This window comes from Cervus elaphus, chromosome 3 (assembly GCF_910594005.1).
Source record: "Cervus elaphus chromosome 3, mCerEla1.1, whole genome shotgun sequence".
In the NCBI taxonomy this organism is placed as follows: domain Eukaryota; kingdom Metazoa; phylum Chordata; class Mammalia; order Artiodactyla; family Cervidae; genus Cervus; species Cervus elaphus.
This window is the reverse complement of record NC_057817.1, coordinates 27,137,212-27,158,784: the sequence shown is the minus strand read 5'-3', so window position 1 is coordinate 27,158,784 and position 21,573 is coordinate 27,137,212. Positions and strand designations below refer to the sequence as shown.

The window sequence follows — 21,573 nt, the reverse complement described above, 5'->3', positions numbered from 1 at the left end:
ACATGTTTGCTGTTATAGCTGAGGATCACATTTCATGAGCCTTTCTTTGTGTGAGTCCCAGAGGAAACAGCAGGCCCTGGTCTTAAGAACTCCTTTGGCTGGTCTTCTGACCCCACAATCGAAGTTCTACAGGCCTTGTTTGTCCAGCCAGCCAGCCAGCCATTCATGTGTTTGTTCATCCATCTGTCTGTTCATTTAACACACTTCTGTTGAGAGTTGACTCTGTCCCAGGTCTTAAACTAGGTTCTGGGGTCATAAATTAATAAGACAGAAGCCCAGTTCACAATTCTAAGGGAGAGGGTGGACATTTGGATTTTAATAGATCCTTGATATTACCCAAGTATATGACCCAAGAGTCTCATAATTCCCAATTCCAAATACATTCACAGTACATACTTTCTCCATAAAAATGCAATTGTTTCACTAGGCAAGTGCTCAGATGAACAGTTTGCCAATCCCTCTTTTCCATTTCTGTGTAGAGATTTTGGCCTTACTCTGTATTATAACGGTATGATGCTTCTACAACTATTGTACCAAGCAATTGCCAAATTCAACCTCCTCTTCTTTTTTATACAAAAGAGCTCTTTTCTAGTTAAGAATAATCATTTTCTTGGGCAGTCTCAATTTCGCTATCAGCAATAGTCCTTAGCAATCTTTTCAGTCTTCTTTCACTAGACACAAAGGTTTTCCCCTCTGCAGTTTCTTCACAGCCATGAAGCAAGGCTGTGCTGTGATGAGGACACAGGGTGTCCTAGCCAGGAGCACACCCTAATTGATTCCTTTCCATATGTGAGTGTCACGATTCAGACCCGTGGTGTCTCAGCAAATCTGTTCAATACAGACTGCTGTCATGGGCCTCGAGCTCTTTCCCTAAGGGCTGAAAGCAAGTGTTCACGCTCAGAAGGCAGTGCAGTGTGTGAGTGCCCTCCCCCTACAGGGGCTTGACTTCCCCTCTCCCACACTGGCCTTCTCTCCTTGGGAACCTGCCACAGAGATACCCTGGAAAACCTTCTCTGATCACATCCCAGTCTAGCCACTCCTCTCTGGCCAGCTTCCCCAAACTGCACCGATTGTCTATGCTAACTCCCTGTCTCTACCTGTGTTCCAGGTGTGTGCCAATCCTACCAAGCAGCCAGAAAGTTTCCTGAGGACAAGATCCAAATCCCATCTTCCCTCTACTCCTCTCTAGTTACTGCGCAGAACTGGGGTGGAGGAAGGGGTCCCAGGAAGTCATGGAGGAGACAAAGAGATGCTTCAGTGACCCCTGAAAGCATTTCTCCTAAGGACAGTATCCTCAGCACCTACCTTTAGATCTCTCCTAAGTGGCTTTTCAAATAGTGGGTCCCTTGCAATTCATATCCTGGCCCTGCCCTCAGTGTCTACTGAGACATTGGGGAATGTCTACTGGGGAATCAACGTCTACTGAACCCTTACCTAATTTTCACGTAGTTACGAAGTCAGCCCCATTTCCCACAGAGGGGCAGGCAGTGCTACCATGAGCCTTTGCCCAAGCCTCTGGGACAGGCATATCTGAGGAATCAGCCCAAAGGAAGCAGAAAGCCAATCCCCATCCCCTTCATGAGCACTAAAATCATGTTGTAAAAGAATATTTAGTATTTCTCGTCCAGAAAAATGGAGCAGACAGACTCTTCTGACACTGCTCTGGCATAAGAAATGGTGTGAACTCACTCCACTTACCACAACTAGAAACCTGGATATCACATATATAATAAATATAGAAAGATCTTAAAGGTGGAGAGAAGAGGTACAGCAACTAGGGGCTTCAGGAGCCAAGGATGGTGAGATTAATGTATAAACACTACTATGTATAAAATAGATAACCAACAAAGACCTATTGTATAGCACAGGGAACTATACCCAATATTTTGTACTAACCTATAGGGTCAAAGAATTTGAAGAGAATATATATATGTATGTATAACTGCATCTCTGGGCTATACACCTGAAACTAACACAACATGCAGATCAACTATACTTTAGTTTTAAAAAGAAAACAAACTGAGAGAACTAAAAGAAGAAATCCAAATCATATGGAGTGTATTCTCTGACCACAAGGAATAAAACTGGAAATAAAACATTTTTTTAATTTTTAAAAAACAAGATTTCAGGAATTCCCTGGCAGTCCAGTGGTTAAAACTGTGTGCTCTCACAACTGAGAGCCCAGGTTCGATACCTGGTTGGGGAACTAGGATCCTACAAGCTGCACACTGTGGCCAAAAAAAAAAAATTGTAAAGAAACAAAATTTTTTCCAAACACTTGGAAACTAAACAATTTACGTCTAAATAACTCATGGGTCAAAAAAGAAGTCTCAAGGGAAATTTTTTAAAAACTTACTTCCAAATGAGATCACATTCAGAAGTACTGAGTGTTAAGACTTCAATATATCTTTTTTGAGGCCACAATTCAACCCATAACAGAGATCAAAAGCACAATCAATCAAACAAAACCCTCAACTTAAGTTTCACACTTTAAACAAAAATTGACTCATAATAGACAATAAACTTAAAAGGTAAACCTAAAAACCTTTTGGAGAAAATTTTCAGTATGCAGGACTATGTATATCTGGAGAAAACTATAATTTTAAAAGATATATGCACCCCAGTGTTCCTTGTAGCACTATTTGCAATAGCCAAGACATGAAAGCAACCTAAATGTCCATCAACAGAGGAATGATTAAAGAAGATGTAGTACATAAATGCAATGGAATATTACTCAGCCACAAAAAAGGAACGAAATAATGCCATTTGCAGCAACATGGATGGACCTAAAGATTGTCGTACTGAATGAAGTAAGTCAGACAAAGAAAGACATATATATATATATGATATCACTATATGTGGAATCTTAAAAAGTGATACAAATGAGCTTATCTACAAAACAGAAATAGTCACAGATGTAGAAATCAAACTTAGAGTTACCTGGGGGAGAAGTGGGGAGGGACAGGTTGGGAGACTTGGACTGACATATACAGACACTATATATAAAATAAATAACTAACAAGGACCTATTGTATAGCACGGGAAACTCTACTCAATACTCTGTGATGACCTATATGAGAAAAGAATCTTGAAAAGAGTGGATATATGTATATGTATAACTGATTCACTTTGTTGTACAACTAAAGTTAACACAAAATTGTAAATCAACAATATTCCAATTAAAAAAAAAACTTTTTAAAGACTTTTAAGAAGAGAATAAGCAATGCAAAAGGAAAAATATGCATATGAAAAGGTTTCTTCAATATTAAGAAATAAATGCTAATTAAAACAAGGGGATATTGCTTCACCCCCGTATTAGAAAATATTGATAACTTGGTACTGGCCAGGATAAAGTGACAAGGACTTTCTTGCAGAATGTCACTACTTTTTGGAGGACATTTGAGCATTATAAACTAGGAACTTTAGAAAGATGTTGTGTCTGAGCAAGTATTCTTTTCCTACTTTGAGAAATTTATTATTCATTTTTGGAAGAAAAGGAAATACGGCGAAAGATGGTTGGTAGTGGTTTAGTTGCTAAGTCGTGTTGGACTCTTTGCAACCCCATGGACTGTAGCCATGGACAGAGGAGCCTGGTGGGCTACAGTCCATGGGGTCACAAAGAGTCGGACACGACTGAGTGACTTCACAGCCACGATTCAACTGTACTCAATAAATCTCACAATACTTCCAGAACTGAAAATTCCTAAAACTTGCCTGTGTCCTGGTTCATTATTTTACTATCAGAAAAGAACTCTCCTAAGTACAAATTCCTTCCACCACTGACTTTTCCTAGTTAAGGAAAAGAGCATCTAATCCTTGCCCTAATTCTCATTCTTTTTCCAGTCGAGGCTCATCCTACTCTGTGTGTGTGTGTGTGTGTGTTCGGTTGCTAAGTTTTGTCTGACCCTTTGCAACCCCATGAACTATAGCCCACTAGGCTCCTCTGTCCATGGGATTCTCCAAGCAAGAATACTGGAGTGGGTTGCCATTTCCTTCTCCAGGGGATCTTCCTGACCAGATAGCAATGAGTAATAGCTCCTGGCTACTCCTGCCAAGGCTTGACATTAAACACACATCACATGCTATGCGTTGCAAATGAAGTTTATTATGCAGACACCAAGACCACAGCACTTTAGATGCAGAGCCAACAAGAGGGTTATATACACAGAAGCATGTTTCCCTGGGGGCACCACCAGGGGAAAGGCACAGGCTTTGAGATGGGGTGCTCAACAGAATACCCTCTGGGAGAAGGACCACCAAAAGGGCAATTGCAAGAAGGGGCAGGGAATGGGGGCAGGGCTGGAAGCACAAACCTAAACAATGCAGACTCTTCCCCTTGGGACAGAGGGTGTTACTGGCTCCAGCTGATTGGTTAGCTGGTTTTTGAAAATATTTCAAAAACCATAGATGGGCATCCCTTTGCCCCACAATGCCGTGAGAGGTGGATAACAAGATCTGACTTGCTGTCAGTTAGATGTACAGAGACAGGCATTCTGGAGGGGGAGGGTCAAGGGCGGGTTCCATCCTTATCTGAATGAGAAGGTCACGCTGGAACTGCCACCTTCACATGAGCCAGAACCACCCCTCTCAGAGCCATAACCGCCTCCTCCAGAGCTGGACCCTCCTCTGGAGCCGCCTCCAGAGCTGCGTTTTCCTCCAGAACTGTATCCTCCTCCAGAGCTATAGCCTCCTCGAGAGCCGCCTCCAGAGCCATAGCTCCCACCACCGCTTCTGGAACCAGATCCTCTGCCTCCAGAGCTGTAACTGCTGCTTCCAGAGCTGAATCCTCCTCCAGAACTGGACCCTCTACCTCCAGAGCCATAACCTCCAAACCCAGCCCTGGAGGCCACGCTTGAAGAAATACTGCTGCTCGTCACAGCTGCAGAGAGAGAGACAGCATTACACCTCAGTTCCAACTGCCTCGGCGCCTCTGCCCCACTCCACCCCCAGGACAGGACCACTCCCCCGCCCCCTGCACTTACACACAGTCACGTTGCTGCTGAGGTCTCCAGACATCCTGCCAGAGAGAGAGAGAGAAAATAACTCTGGGCAGAGCACTTAGGGACTCTGCATACGCGGTTTTACAACTTCCACCTACGACCACCCACTTCAACCTCAAAACTCAGCCACCATGGCCTCACACAGCCTACTTTCTTTGGTGCTGCCAGGTGACAGAGATGGGGACGGGCCCCATGTTTCCAGACACTCTGGCACCCCAAGTCATCTCAATTTCTTGCTCTGATAAAACTGATCGAAAGCAAATTCACTCCTGAACTGGCAACCCATTGTTTTATTTAAATCCATCTTAGGGAGTCTGATATGAAGAATCCAAGCCTCACCAGAAATTCTCAAATGAAAACTCTTCTGTGAACATTCAATTCAGAGAGAACTGCGACTCTGTACAGCCTCCCTGTCCTGCACTCCCACCCCGCCCTCCCCTACTTCATCTGAATTCTTTCCCACTTCATCTTGCAAGCTGGGGAGAGGAGGCCCGGCCTCCAGACAGGTACCCAGCAGCAGCCCGAGCAAAGCCAAAGCCGCTCCCTTTCTGTAATACTGGCTCTCTGGTGGACCGAGGGGCTTTTCCCGTCTAATTGCTTCAGCCAGACTGAATCACCAGGGGTACTGAGGACACTAACAAAGGTCTTAGACCACAGAGGAAGGAAAGGCTCCCTTCGGGAGGTTAACACGTGGTTCTGTATGTCACTCAAGAAACCTGCAAAGAGCTAGATCTGGTGCCTGCTCTGTGGGCATGCCCCAGCCAGGCAGCACCTTCCAACCCACAACATCCCGCCCTGGGTCACAAGGTGGAAGGAGAAGATGCCACACACCCTGCAGACCCAGAGACGATGTTTCAGATTGTCAAGAACTAATCTGTGTTCACACCATCAGTTTTCCCTTTCAGAAAAGAGAAATATTAATTTACTGCTTCATTTAATTTAAAATTTAATCTACCTTGTTAGTCATTCCTCACTGAGAAGCCTACAGCTCTGCAGCGCTGCTCTGTGTCCTGAATCTCTCCAGTGATGTCAGCTGTCAGCTGTCAGAAGGCCCTGCCCCTCCCTCTGCTTTCTCTGCCTCCACCTCCAGCCCTGGCTCCAGGAGAGGAGAAGGTGGACCAGGGTACCCTCTGGCTTCCTGGGGCCCCTCACCTGCACTCCTCGCCCTCCAGCAGCTTGCGGTAGGTGGCGATCTCCACATCCAGGGACAGCTTGGTGTTCATCAGGTCCTGGTAGTCACGCAGCAACCGGGCCAGGTCCTCGCGGGCTTTTTGCAGAGCCTCTTCCAGCTCACTCAGCTTGCTCTGGGCGTCTTTGAGGGCATTCTCTCCCCGCTGCTCAGCATCTGCAATGGAGTCTTGTACACTCTTACACTAGGAGAGAAGTAGAAAAGGTTTCTGTTGGGACAGGAAGTGCAATCTGTCTTGGCAGAGGAGGAGAGGGAGGGAGCAAGGATGTGCAGAAGCCAGGATCACTGGCCCTGGAAGTGTGTCACCAGAGAATTAATGCAAGTTACAAACAACTTGCTAAGACTTGCTGCTGTCTCTGAGCCTCTGTCTTCCTAAGTCCCCTTTGACTGGACCCTTAACCCTTTCCCCATCGTGACCTTTGATGCTCACAACCTAGGACCAGAGTTGTTACCCCATTTTACAGTTGCAGGTGCAAACACTGGTGTGAATGGCTTCATAGAACTTCTGTTGCTTGTGGAGTCAGTTCTCTGCCCCACATTACCTCTTCCAGAGCTAATGTCCAAACCTGGCCAACCCCCTGCAGCACTCCCTGCCCCTGCATCACACAGCCAGCTGTGCAAAGAGGTACAAATGGGAGGTGACACCTGTGATCTTTGATGAGCCATGACCTCTAGCTTCGTAAGACACTGTTCCATTTCACCCGTGAAAGCGAACAAAAAGTTAGCACAATTCTTTCCCTGCACTTAATCCCTACTTGAGAATGAGTCTTGAAAGTGAAAGCCGCTCAGTCCTGTCTGACTCTTCGTGACCCCATGGACTACACAGTCCATAGAATTCTCCAGCGGATCTTCCAAACCCAGGGATTGAACCCAGGTCTCCCACGTTACAGGCAGATTCTTTACCTGCTGAGCCACGAGGGAAGACCAAGAATAATGGAGTGGTTAGCCTATCCCTTCCCCAGCAGATCTTCCCAACCCAGGAATCAAACCAGGGTCTCCTGCATTACAGGTGGATTCTTTACCTACTGAGCTATCAGGGAAGCCCCAAGAATGTCTCTTGATCACTCTAAAATTGTTCTAAGTCTTTAATTATGTCAAGCCCAAGGTTTTTTGTGATCAACATACACTATATTAGAATTTCTCTCTCTCTCACTCACACACACACACACACACACACACACACCCCTGCACACAACCTCCCACGCCACCCTGAGCTGCACTCAGCCAGGAGAACTGTAGCCATCCTAGGGCACAGACCCCACCTGCTTCTTCACTTGAGCGATCTCCCCTTGCAGCCTCTGGATCATGCGGTTCAGCTCGCTGATCTCCATCTTGACCTCCTTCAGGCTGTCTCCATGCTTCCCAGCAGTTATCCTGAGCTCCTCATACTGCATAGGAAGAGGAAGAGTGTTGCAGTTTGGAGAAAGTTCAGGTTGAGCCAAGAAAGTCTGATCTGACCAGGGAGGGTCAATCAAGTTGAGTGGGAGATGGAGGACCAGTGCCGTACTTGACTGAGGGCATTTGGGATACTACAGACACCCTTTCTTGGGAATGATGCCCAATTTCCACTAGACAAATCCAATAACCTTATTGTACACTTATTGGCTGGGCTGGAACGCAGCTCATTAGAAAGAGCTGCGGCTCTCCCTGCCCACCCAGAACGTGCCTTGCTGTGGTACACCGCCTCGGCCTCGGCCTTGCTCCTCTGGGCAATCTCCTCGTACTGGGCCCGGACCTCAGTGATAATGCTGTCCAGATCCAGGCTGCGGTTGTTGTCCATGGACAGGATGACGGTGGTGTCGGAGACACTCTGTTGCATCTGGGACAGCTCCTACAACACAGGGAAGGTCTGGCCGCGACGTCCCTGCCCACAGCCACAGGCAGTGAGGAGGAATTCCCCTCCCCCGGTCCCAGGGAAATGCAGAATCTCAGACTAACTATGTACTGGGTGGGACATAAAGTGATATAGCCATCATTCCCAGTCAGGTAGTACTGAGAATTACGGGGAGGGGTCTGCATTTCTGAGCCTCCTAGTTAACAGCCTTCACCATTTATGCAGCTTAATAAGTGCCCCCAGAAAGAAGCCATTTGATGGCAAATGCCTTAAATTGTACTTCCTGTTGCAGAAGTCATGTGTGTGCACTTGGGCAGGGAAGAGGGGAGTACATTATATTTTGACCTCTGAAATATATTGGATATAAGAAGAAAAACAGGGTGAGTCTCTTCCTAAGGGGAGCTGGGGTGAGGGAATTTGTCCTAACGGAGCTTTACTTCCTGTGACATCAGAGGAGAAAGTTCCTCTCCGCCAAGACCTACACCAAAGAAGCTCCCAGTGGCCTAGATATTGGTCAGTTGAAGTCAGCCACCCATAAACCCCACCCACAGCCCCTTTTCCCCAGTGGGAGAGGACTTCCTTTGGGGTGAAGGGTAGGTAGCAAGGGTCCATTTAAGAGCAGCCTACTTACTGCATCAAAGAGCATTTTTGTGAACTCCACTTCCTGTCTCAGCAAGTCCACCTTGGCCTGCAGCTCCACCTTGTTCATGTAGGCATGGTCCACATCCTACAGGGAAGGTCAGGGTCTCTGATGAGGCTCACGGCCCCCTACCCCCACCTTGCAGTGCTTTGTGTATGGGCCTCTCTACCACTCCTCCTCCCAGTCCCTGTCAGCTGCTCTCCAAAATCCCAGGTACCTCAGATAATCCACAACCCTACAGGACCTCATTCGCCATGACGTCCACAGTGCATCTCTGCAGGGGGCTACATGCCCATGTCACTGCTCACACTCCCCCAAGACCATCAGAGCTCTGATGGGACCGAGCTTTGTCAACCATTCTCTCCTTCCTGCTTGAGATGCTCTGTGTTTCCACCAAAGAGCATAACAGCCTCTGTGGCTTTTAACAGTCCCCAACTCTCCCATCCTATCTATCCATCCCACCTCTCCTGGATTTCACACCAAAGCTTCTGCAGAAACCAGGTTGAGAACCCACACTTCTGCCTTCAGGCTCAAACCTTTGTCAGCCCAACTGACTACATCTTTAAGCAGGCAATCTAAGGAAGTCCCATGCCTTCCTCAGCCCTTTAGAAAAAAAATTAAGTGCTTTCTATGGTCATAGCTTTCAAGATCCAATACAGTCCTTGAGTAGGTAATTGATGGTAAATGTCCTAGCAAAAGTGCAGAAATTGCCTGAAGCTTGAACTACAGAGACACCTTTATTTCCAAGAGAACCAGCCATGGATATGCTTTGCCCTTTCTCTGGCTAGTGCTTTTTTCACTCAGAGGTGTGCTCCAACCTGTCCATCTAGGCATGATGGGCTTTGATGCATCCTCACTCCCTCCCCAACCATGACATCCTCTCATTCACCTTTTTAAGTGTCACAAACTCGTTCTCAGCAGCTGTGCGCTTGTTGACTTCATCCTCATACCTGTTGGTACCCAAGGACACTGCAGTTAGATTAGTACTAGTTTGTTTCCCTTTTTCTTCTTCTTTTCCTACTGGATTCAGCCAAAATACTCCATTTCCTGGGACTATTAAAAAAACACTTTTGTCTAAATTGAAGTGATCCAGATGAGGATGCTTTCCTATATATTAACCATCAAACTTGTCAAAAACACCATCTCTAAAGCCCTAAATGTCTCCCTCCCAAACAATCAGCAAAGATACAGAAGGTTCTCCCCTTTATCCCCACAAATACAACTGGGAGATGAGTGGTTTTCTGGGGCAATGATTGGATGGGCTCAAATCAATGTTTATGTCCACTTAGTTTTTACTCTGCCACTTACTTCTTCTTAAAATCCTCAACAAGATCCTGCATGTTGGTCAGCTCTGACTCTTGTGACATTCTTTCTGAAGAAAGCTTGTCCAAATAACTTTGCAGTTGGCTGATGTACCCCTGGAAGAGGGGTTCCAGGTTGGTGGTACGGGTGCCCACATCGATTTGTTGTAGCAGTTCCCATTTGGTCTGCAGCACCTGGTTCTGCTGCTCCAGGAATCGTACCTGTGGGGACCAGAAGGGGAGCACATGAGCTCTGGGTTGTCCTTCCCACCAGCAGGCCAGGGTCAGCTCTGATTCTCCTTCAGGAGATAGGGAAAACCACGTGGCTTCATCCTCACCGGCTGCATGCCGGATCATGCCAGGCCGAGCTTCTGAGCTCTCTGTCTCCACACTTGGAAAGTTCTGTAGGCTCCTAAATGTTACATCTGGCACTCTCCATGCAGAGAACTCTTTTTTCCTACTTTCCCACCCACTATTTCGTTTGCAGCTGCTTTCAAAACTCCATGCCATCTCCCCCACCCTGATCCTACTTGAATTCCCAGCAAATGTCCCATAAATCCTGGGGAAAATCAAAAGCAAGCTTTCACTGGCACTGCTCCTAAGGGCTATGAGTATAAAGGCAGGGTTCCTCCATCTGGTTTTTAAGAGCCTTGTAAATTTCTTAGACAGGTTCCTCTGCCTTGAAATGGGAGAGAACCCTATCACACTCCAAAGTGACATCAATTAAAAACTTTGTGGTTCATAAAACTAAGAAAGCTTCTCTTGAAGGCAGAAATTTCACTCATTCCTAAATAGATATTTCAGGCTTAGCTTCCCAGAATTTAATAGAGCAATAACTCCTAGAGAAGGAAGAACAGTCTCAGAAGACATTTTACCCATCCCCGCTAAAACGTTTGGCTTGAAATAGTCCATTTCTTGTCTGTGTCAGGTTTTTTTTTTTTTTATGATTTTCAGAATTTTCCATTAGTATTGTTTGTTTAGGCTGAGACAATAAAGCCAAAGTCACAATTAATTCCCAACCGCAGACTATTATGGAAGATGGAGGCCATGAAGCCTGCATCTTTCCCCTATGGATACTGCCGATTACCCAGAACAGTGTGACCACACCTGCTGCTGCTAAGTTGCCTCAGTGGTGTCCGACTTAATGCGACCCCATAGACGGCAGCCCACCAGGCTCCCCAATCCCTGGGATTCTCCAGGCAAGAATATTGGAGTGGGTAGCCATTTCCTTCTCCAATGCATGAAAGTGAAAAGTGAAAGTGAAGTCGCTCAGTCCTTTCCACTCTTAGCGACCCCATGGACTACAGCCCACCAGGCTCCTCCTTCCATGGAATTTTCCAGGCAAGAGTACTGGAGTGGGGTGCCATTGCCTTCTCCATACTGCACCTATGGCTCCTTAAAAAATGAATCTCTATCATTTGCTTTTCAATTAGCACTAAAAGCAGGGCATCCTGAGCCTCAGAGGAAGCCAGCTTCTCATGACTCACCTTGTCGATGAAGGTGGCAAATTTGTTGTTGAGAGCTTTGATCTGCTCACGCTCCTGAGACTTCACGTTCTGTATCTCCGGGTCAATTTTCACATTGAGAGGCTGCAGGAGGCTCTGGTTGATAGACACTTCGTGGATACCTCCACCAGGGAATCCTCCAGGTCCGAAGCCACCAGGACCCCCGAAGCCACCAGGACCCCCAAAACCTCCAAAGCCACCACCACCTCCAAAGCGGCCTCCACCAAAGCCGCCGCCACCAAAACTGCCTCCTCCAAAGCCACTGCCGCCTCCAAAGCCACTGCCTCCTCCAACGCCGAGGCCGCCTCCAAAGCCACCTCCTCTGCCACCAAATCCTCCATAGGAGCCAAAGCTTCCACCTCCTCCAGCCACGCTAATGGAGGTGCTCCTGGACCCTCCAAGGTTAACGAGACTTCGACTGCTAAAGCCACCTCCGCCGAATCCGCCTCCGCCGAAGCCCCCGCCGCCACCGCCATGGCGGCTCAAGCAGGAGAAGCTGGTTCCTGATCGCCGGCTTCCACCGGAGACCACGGCCGAGCCGCTGCTGAAGCCCCGGAATCCTCCTCCACCTCCTCCTCCTCTTCCTCGAGACTTGTAGGAGATCTGACAGCTCATGATGCCTTTGCCCGGAGAGGGAAGTTGCAGGTTCCCGAGAGGAGATCCGATGGGAGACTCGGTGCTGCTGTTGGAAGACTGTCATGGTCCCCTTTTATACAGGCCAACTAGGTGTTGGTGAGCATGGGTGTGGGCCCACGTATGCAAGGGTTTGGTCTGCCTGGAAGCTACTCCTGGTGAGTGATTATCAAGCTAATAGCCATTTAAAAATCTATTAATCAGCTCCATCCAGAAGTTGCTTTGATTGCAAACTTCTGTTTATCTGAGCATCTGTCACGCCATTTGATTTTTGTAAAATCATCAAAAGAGGAGGTCAGGATGGGAGTTTCTCAATCTGGAAAAGAAAAAAAAAAAAGGGCATTCTGCAGAATGCTGCTCCATGCTCTGGACCGATTCAAGGGAGGCCAGCTGCCCCTAGGGCCTCTGGAAGCTCGCCACCCAGTTCTGCTGATGGAAGAGATGACAGGCTTAGAGACTTCGGAGCCTCCTCAATACTAGCCTCAGTGTTCCCCCTTGCTTTTTCTTCTGTGCCAGGGAGAGTCTCAACAGGGGATTTTTCAGAGCATGAATGCGATATGGGGAAACACACAACTTCTCACAGAAAGAAGTTGACCAAGGATGCTTCAAAAGAGTTGTCAGTTTTCGGGCTTCCCTGGTGGTCCAGTGGTTGAGATTTTACCTTTTAATGCAGGGGGTGAGGGTTCGATCCCCTCTCAAGGAGCTAAGATACCACATGCCTCATGGCCAAAAAGCCAGAACATAAACAACAGAAGCAATACCGTAACAAATTCAATAAAGATTTTGAAATTTAAAAAAAAAAAGAAGAGAATAAAGAAAAAAAGTTGCCATTTTGCAAAATATCTTAACTATTCCCTTCCCATGCCACACCAGGACTCCACAGTAGCCAGTCACTGAGAAGAGGAGAATTTTCCTTCCTGTAACCAGGTCTTTATAACTATCGACTCCATGATTTTTCTACATGAAAACCCAGAGAATGAGAGGCTTCAGGGAAGTTCCTCTGTCCCTGGGTTTGTCTAACTCTAGGTACCCAACGAAATATTGCAATAATAGGCTTTATGCAACTCCAAGATCCAAGTGTACATTGATTCAGTCATTTAGTGATCATGTATTACTTGGTGATCATGCTAAGCAGTTTGGAAGCTGGGCTCTTCAATGATACCCAGAGGTGGGTGAACATCAGAAGACCCATCAAGTCACCAAGTACACAGAGTCTCCATGCTTAAACTCAACCAAGGTCCTTCCTTGGTCTACGTGGCCATATACATAGGGGATGCAATATGCAGTACTAGAATTGAACTTAATGTCAAACATTCTGAATTTGAGTCCCCAGTTTTCCCATTTACTGGCTCTGTGACTTTGAATTAAATGCTAAGGTTCTGTATTCTTACCCATAAAGTGGGAAGTTCATTCAAACTGTTTTGAAAACCACGACACACAATACAAGTGTTAGGTCTCATTACTGTTTTGGGTGAAACATAGATATCTTCTTTTCCTTTCACCCTTAGTATCTTATTCTCCCATCTGATGGCTATGACTGTGCACCTCCACAACCATGCCACAAGTTACAGATTTCCCTAGGATTTGTCAGATCCTAGGGCAGAGTTAGCATAAAAGAATGTAAAAACGTACGCTTTGAGACTAAGTCCCAGTTTCATTGTATTTGAGTTAAATGACCTTGGATAATTCATAATACTCTTGAAGTCTTGGTTTCCTCATCTATAAAAGTAAGAAGAACATGGCTATTGTAGAAGCAGAACAAAATAAGCTCATGTGCTATGCATAGTTCTTAGTTAATAGTAGAAACTCAATAAGTATTATTTACCTTCTCACACCCCCTCTCCCAAGTCTCCAATCCTGTCTCAACTAAGTAGCCAAAGTAGGGAAGAGATGGTTGACACTGATCTTTTCAGGATATTTGGTTTGCATTAAGACAACACTGAATTGAGTAAATGAATGTGCTTGACTTTTTTTCCCCAGTCTGGCTTATATAATCATGCATATAAACCATAGGCTAAAAGCTTTAGCGTGAACCTCAATCCAATGTCAAATGTTACCTGCAGGTATCTGAACAATGCCCTAATGGTCCATTACACCACTGAGGCTGTGCCAAGGCCACGCCAGACTTGGTGGGGTTGGGGGAGGGGGGTTCTTAATCCTCTGAGAAGGAAAGGAACAAACATCTGCGGAGCCTCTACCAGGCTCCAGGCTTGTGCCAAGCACACCGCCTCGCCTCCATGCTCTACTGCTCTGTAATTCACCCCGACTGACTCTCCCTCCCATGCTCACTGCAGGGCACCTTCTCTTTCTAGGTCTATTTGCCAGGTTTTGAAAGTCAGGTTTAAGAAGGAAGCACTCTCCTCTTCTCTTGAAACATGAAGGGTAGAATTAATGCAGATTGTATGCTTTAGAACATATTTTATTTCCATTTTAAATTTTACATTTTATATAATCTGAATATGCTTTTCTAGATAACCTGTTTTGCATTCTTTAGGGCAATGAAATCCAAGTTAAGACTCTTGGTTCTGGTTATGATTTTGTGACTGACTTCCATACAGCCCTCAATCTCTTCATCTATAAAATAAAAACATTTATCCTAGATGCCTAATGGGCCAGAACAACACTAACCTCTTGGTATAAAGGGTTTCAAGATTTGCTATCTCTGAGAACAGAACAGGGATCCTGTAGGATAAAGTCCTTCTTCTGGCTCCTCAATTCTTCTTTCAAAGAGTTGCTGGCAAGCCCAAGCCTCTAAGTATTTAGTTTTTCAAAAGCACATTCTTTGGCCAGTGGAGCAGAAAAGCAAACCTCAGTGTTAAGCAAAAACGGAGTGAACTGTTTAACCAGTGGGAAATTGGTATGGATGCTAACCTCAGATTCTCCCACTGAAACTTAATTTCCCCCTCCCTAAACTCCCATACCTGCCTGTGTATCTCTGTTACAGTCACATCACCATCCTCCTTGGGTTACATTGAGCTGCATCCTTGGGCTTCCACAGAGAAGAATATCATCTCCTTTCCTGCTACTGTGGTCTCAGATGTCCCTTGCAGTTCTAGTATTCTAATTGGGAATTTTCTGATTTCCAGCAGATCTGACCAGACAACGCAAGGTTACACATCCCAGCTTTGTTTTCCATAGACTCAACTAATAGTTGAATGAACTCAGCTCCTGTTCATTCATGCTACCTACAAGTCACTGGACGTGTGCCTTGTGGGCTAAAATGCTATCTAGTTAATACTATCACTCCAAAGTGTGCGCCTGTGTGTTCTCATCCATAATATGTCTTCATTCACACAGAAAGAGCCAAAAAATGGTCTTCATGAAAAATTCATGTTGTCCCCACCCGTTGTTCCAGCTAAGCTATTTTCTAAACTAAGTCCTCCCCCTTCTCTGGCATCAATATTCTTGCTTACCCATTATCCATATAACCACCCTGATATGGAAGGATAAGACAGCCATCAAACTCCCCCTCCCATCCTGGTTAAGATTTCAGGAAAATAGAGTCATCATCATTATACTACTCACTGCTTCCCCACAGTTCAGAGATTTTCCCAGATTAAATCTGCCCCCCCCCCATCTTCCTCAACCCCTCACTTTTGGGAAGCCTTCCTACTAATCCTAGATTGCACTGCTGCCATTCACAGCTACAATTCATCTGCTGTGCCTTTACCTGGGAACCTGCCATTTCTTCAGCAGTTACCTATGCCAAATGTCCACTGGAAGATGCTTCCATTCAGATGCTTTCAGCCCACACCTTTCCTCCTAGCCCCAGCTTCCATCTCAATCCTTCCCCATCATTTTAAGCTGCCCCTGTCTTTTGTCTCTTTCAAGGCTTCTGTGTTGGGTTGGCTCAGAATAATACTGGGAGGAAGCAAGTGAAGAAATACTGTCCCCCTTTTAAAAAGTGAGAAAGAGAAAGAGAAAAGCATGGCGGGAAAAAAGTGGAATTGTAGAAGACCAAATTCAAGAGACTCTTGCTCTTCAGTCTAGCAACAAAGTTCTTTGAGGTGCCTTCAGAACTGTAAGCACTGGGATTCCTTGTTTTGGAAGAAATGGCCAAAGGTCTTGATTCTAGTTGGTACCTTTGCTACAGGAATTTTTATCAAGAGGGGGGAAAAAGAGGATAATTGTTCAAAGCTCTCTGGGCAGTTTTTTACTTTCCCCATCAAAAACCATGGGTCTTCCAAACTCTTCTTTTTTCTTTTCCCAAAACTTTATTTGGGAAACCTATCAAGCCTACCTAACATCCATTAGAAGAGCAAATTAACATCCATATTCCATTGTAACATTTGCCATAGCTCTTTATTTATATAAGTATTAATTTTTTTAACTCTTGACACTTTTGAGAGTAACTTACTCTCAGATTATGAAATTTTACCTTCAAATATTTCCTCATGCAACCTGAAGAATAACACAATTTTGCTATATAAGCATGACACAATGATTGAATTCAGGAAATTTAACAGTGGTATGTCATTTTCTGATATATGGTCCATATTCAGAAATTCTCCCCTTATTCCAATTCAGTCCTTTATAGCTTTTTTCCCTTTTAAATCAGGATCCAGTCCAAGATCTCACATTCTATCAGTTTGTCTAGAGACAAACTCTTCTTTAAAAGCATTTTCAGTTCAGTTCAGTAATTCTGAAAATTCAAGTCATTGCTAAAGAAGCAGTGACTGTTTACTGGAGCTAGTACAGTCACTCATTCGAGATGTATTAAATTCATGACACGAATTATATTTTTATGAGCCTTAGACACACTTAAATTCATGAAGCAAATTATATTTTTATGAGCCATAGCTCACATACTGAACCCATCAGGCATTCAAAGCAGCCTATTTGTCCCTATTTAGCAGTACTTTTATAAGGTAAGCAGTTTAATGAACTGGGAAGACCGTGTTTAGTTGTAAAGGTCAGGTCTGTCTGCCAGAAACTAGCCATGTGACTTTGGCATGTCTCCTCTCTTACCAGACTTCCCTCTTCTCACCTGTGGACTGAGGGGTCTAGAAACCAACAGGAATGGGAAGAACATCACATGTGGGGTCAGAGAAGCTGCAGCCAACTGATTCCAGAACTTCGGGGCAACCCTTCACCTTTCTGAGTCTTGATTTTCTTGTCTGTAAAATCAGTGGTCCCCAACATTTTTGGCATCATGGAGCGGTTTTGTGGAAGACAGTTGTTCTGTGGATTTGATTCAAGTGCATTACATTTATTGTGCATTTATTCCTATTGTTATTTATTTATATTTATTTATATTATTATTACATCAGCTCCACCTCAAATCATCAGGCATTAGATCCCAAAGGCTGGGGATCCCTGTGTAAAATGGAGTCACTGGATTACAGACCCCTACGTGCCCCGCCATTCAGAAGTCAGTTTGTGCTTCAAACCAACATTCAGTTCAGTTCAGTTGCTCGGTCATGTCCAACTCTGCGACCCCATGAATCGCAGCACGCCAGGCCCCCCTGTCCTTCACCAACTCCCAGAGTTTACTCAAACTCATGCCCATCAAGTCGGTGATGCCATCCAGCCATCTCATCCTCTGTCATCCCCTTGTCCTCCTGCCCCCAACCCCTCCCAGCATCAGGGTCTTTTCCAATGAGTCAACTCTTCGCATGAGGTGGCCAAGGTATTGGAGTTTCAGCTGCAGCATCAGTCCTTCCAGGACTGATCTCCTTTAGCAGGAGGTAAAGCCCTGACTGCTGAAGCCAACTCTGGGGGAACTTGGAAATCAAAATCCACACTCTGCTTTTAATAATTTTTCTCACAGAGGAGCAGGGAGGCAATAGCAGCAGAAAAGCAGATGAAACGCAGCCAGAGAGGAGGAAGAAGGGCAAGTGTCTATGACTTCAGCTAACAAAGGGAGTTTTAGCATCAGGAACACCTGCCAGGTTGAGCAACTAGGATCTGAATGGCACAATTTTCTTATGTCTTGATTCTCCACTGTGAGTTCCTTCAGAGTTTATATTCTGCTTTTCAAAGGTACCTAGAAACAAAGTTGATTGATAAACTTTGGGCTTCCCCAGCAGCTCAGCAGTAAAGAATCCGCCTGCAATGTAGGAGCCACAGGGGACCTGAGTTTGATTCCTGGGTTGGGAAGATCCCCTGGAGGAGGGCATAGCAACACTCCAGTATTCTTGTTGGGAAAAATCCCATGGACGGAGGAGCCTGGGGGGCTATAGTGCATGAGGTCACCAAGAGACGGACACAACTAAAGCGACAGAACAGCGTATCTCTTTGAAATAACCTTTCACTAAGGCATAATCTATTAGGTACAAAATAAGCTACAGGGATGTGGGGAATATAGCCAATATTTTGTCATAACTATAAATTCAATATAACCTTTAAAAGTTGTGCATCACTGTATTATACACCTATAACATATAATATTGCACAGCAACTATACTTCAATAAGAAATAAAAACACTACTGACGGTTCATTTTAAAGAAGGAAACAAATAGCATTTCATCACCTCCAAATTCTGACTCTAGCAGCTAAAATTCAAGTTTACTGTTTCTCCTTTTATTCTTTCTCTCTCCTTGGTGTCAGAGCTTACCAGCAGACCCAGGAGCAGGTGGAGGACTTGACCTCTTCTTCTAGGACTCCATATTAGCCATAAAACTTCTTCTTAATGATTTTGAGGAAAATGTAATTAATTAATTTTAAAATGTTTTAGATTCTGAGAAGAGTCTGTCTGAGATTTGAAGTCCCCCGGATGTAAAATCTCCAGAATCTTTCTCTTTTGCGGGGGGTAGGAATATCTTTGCCCTTTCTGGCGCTTCCCTGATGCCCTGGTTGTTTAGGTTTTCTACTTTGGAGTGAGGGTGGATTGGGGAGAGTCTGTACAGAGCCCACCTTCCCCACCAGCCCTCCACAGCAGGACCTCAACTGACGCTTAAACACTAAAGTGTAAGATGCTGAGGGTTTCCTGGGCTCCATTTTCCAGGGTGGGCCCCACACTGCCACACCCGCAGTTCAGGGCCCATCCTCTGAGACCTGTTACTATGGCCATGGCATGGGTTCACTGTCCGTACATTGGGTGCCCCCAGAGGGCCAGGACAGTGTCTGTACTTCGCTCTGCAGGTTTAACTGGATGCTATTCACTCTGAAACAGAAATAGCTTCTCTGGTAAGAAAAAGAGATGATGTGTGGATACTAAGTTGCTTTAGTTGTGTCCAACTTGGTGCAACCCCATGGACTGTAGTCCACCAGGCTCCTCTGTCCATGGGATTCTCCAGGCAAAAGTACTGGAGTGAGTTGCCATGCCCGCCTCCAAGGGATCTTCCCGACTCAGAGATAGAACCCACGCCATTGGCTCTGAAACAGAAATAACATTTCTCTGGTAAGAAAAAGATGACAGTGTCAGACTTTTGTGCTGGGATATTGAGGAAGTGTTGTCTTGGCAAGTCCCTGGAGGCACATCATTGCCAACATTTTTCCTTGTCCTATTCTGTGATTCTGAGCAATCACAAGTCCCCTTGTCCGCGGGCAACTGAGAGGAATGTCAAGTGCGGCCAAGCGAGTCTCCCTGGTGACCCCCTCCCTCTTGGGCAGTAGATGCAGCATCCGGAGTTACTGGCCCTTGGAGGGGCCAGGAGTAGTTTGTCACTTCGTTTGGCCTCCTTAGCAGGATCTTAAATATCTCCCATCCCACAGCACTTTGTCCTTCATGGGATGTTGTTTACGTTCCTGGTCTCCAATCTACTAACAGTTCTATGTGATGAGAATTATTACAGATGCGGAAACAGAGGCATGGGGGTCTGCTGTAATGACACAGGGCTTATGCCCAGGACACGTTTTGTTTTGTTCATCACTGGGATCCCAGCATCTCTCCAGATACCAGAGGATCCAGGTCAGTCCACCTCCTCCTGCTCATGTCAGATTTCCCTTTTGCTGAAAAGCTTTTGCTGATCCATCCCAGGGGTGCTACTCCCCCTAACACTGTGCTCCTTCACTTTATCACACCTGTGCCCTATATCCATCTGATTTCTTAGCGCTGATTTCTCAAGTGCTCAAGCCATGTTTATGGGTCTTCAGCCCACAAACTCCCAAGCTGGGATATTAAACTGGAGCCCATGGAGCTGTCCATGGGTGGGCTCTGGGCAGTTCTGGCAAAACTGGCTGCTTGCCTGGGACTGTGCAGTTTCACTGAGGAGACAGATCACAGACAGAGACAGCTCTCCCAGATCCTCCTCAGGGCCCATGACCCAAATATCTCACGCATCACTATCCTGAACTGATCTCGCCTCCTTGTATCATGAACCAGCCCCAGGCCCGACTCCTAGAACCGGCTTCGGCACACTGTTGCCTCAAATGTGCCAGCTGACTCATCTCTCTCAGGCCACTGCTTCCCAGCTGTGCATGGAGGCCACGGCAAGAGGACTTTGCTGCGTCGGGATGCTCAGGGTTTCTGCTCACACCCAAGAGGGTGGAGATGCTGAGCAGGGAGCCCAGAGAAGCAGAGGGCTGCTATGGGTGTAGGCAGTTAGGGGGAGAGGGAGTGTGATAGATTATCAGACAGAGCGTGAGAAAGACGGGTGGTCCCCTGCCCCCTCTCAGGTTCCAGGAAGTCTGTATGTCACCAGCTAAAAAGGACAGAATAGCTTGACATCCTTCCCCTCTATACAAAGTGTGGATTTGGCTCACAGCCCCCTTCACACATCACTGCAGGAGGCAGCAGGGAGCTGCCAAGATCTCTGTAAGAACAAGTGTCAGGGGCCCTCCTCTTTCTCTCTTTGAGCACAGAGGCTCAGGAGGGCTCAGCATTGAGCCCAGATGTGCCTTGACAAAAAGGTTTAGTGGGAGGGGCATTCACTCCTGCCCGGTCCCTGGGAGCCCTACTCCGGGGGCCATGGAAAGTGAGGAGTGAATCAAAGATGCCATTTGGGAAGTTGTCACCAGCACCGTACTGAAGTCACCAGACTCGCTAGGGTTGGTCTTAGCAGTGGTGGGAAAGCTGGGAGCTAGAGAGTGTCCTAGGGGCTGGAGGGTCATCCAGGGGCAGACACTGGGGTGGGCCTGAAGCCCCTGGGAGGAGCAGCACAGAGCAGTAGAGAAGTGGGGGGTAAGTAGCCTGTCCTGCTTTTGATCTCAGTGTTGTTGAAGCAGCGCCAGGCTGTCTGCACAGTATTTTAACAGTTCCCACACCCTTGGGGGCTGTTCTCTTCCTCACCAGTCATCCTCCTCCTGTATTTCTCACCTCCACTTCCCTTCTGCCCAGATCAGCCGCTGGGAGATGGAACTTAGCTGGATCGCAGGATTATTCTGTACCTTCCTGATCCTTGTTCCTGCAGGAGGTTCCTCCAGTCCCTCCCCTCCACAAGACCCTGGTGCATCTCTGGTGTCCTAACCTTTGTGGGGCAATGGCTTCCCCAGCAACAAGTTGAAGACCATCATATTCCAATGCGCTGGCCGCTTAGATGATCCTGGAAAAGCAAACTCTGCCTTTTCCCTAAAGCTCAAATAACCAT

At 46.2% G+C, this 21,573-nt stretch overlaps 1 protein-coding gene across 1 annotated transcript; it reads right to left on the bottom strand.

The window, feature by feature from the left end:
* Positions 1 to 4,085: 4,085 nt before the first annotated feature.
* KRT2 (keratin 2) lies at positions 4,086 to 12,144 on the bottom strand. The gene is made up of 9 exons (XM_043883318.1): positions 11,452 to 12,144; positions 9,972 to 10,186; positions 9,553 to 9,613; positions 8,655 to 8,750; positions 7,856 to 8,020; positions 7,452 to 7,577; positions 6,153 to 6,373; positions 4,983 to 5,017; positions 4,086 to 4,879 (listed from the first exon to the last, which is right to left on the bottom strand). Exons 1-9 carry the CDS (start codon positions 12,082 to 12,084, stop codon positions 4,527 to 4,529), a joined length of 1,905 nt encoding a protein of 634 aa, XP_043739253.1. The 5' UTR covers positions 12,085 to 12,144; the 3' UTR covers positions 4,086 to 4,526.
* Positions 12,145 to 21,573: the final 9,429 nt, after the last annotated feature.

Bases quoted from the DNA above. Each gene is read 5' to 3' on its own strand.
- KRT2 (XM_043883318.1), bottom strand. From the start codon at position 12,084: ATGAGCTGTCAGATCTCCTACAAGTCTCGAGGAAGAGGAGGAGGAGGT. The intron at 8,751-9,552 runs GTGAATGAGAGG...CCTTCCCTGTAG, and splicing joins AGTTTGTGACACTTAAAAAG to GATGTGGACCATGCCTACAT. The intron at 8,021-8,654 runs GTAAGTAGGCTG...CCTGTGTTGTAG, and splicing joins CAAAAATGCTCTTTGATGCA to GAGCTGTCCCAGATGCAACA.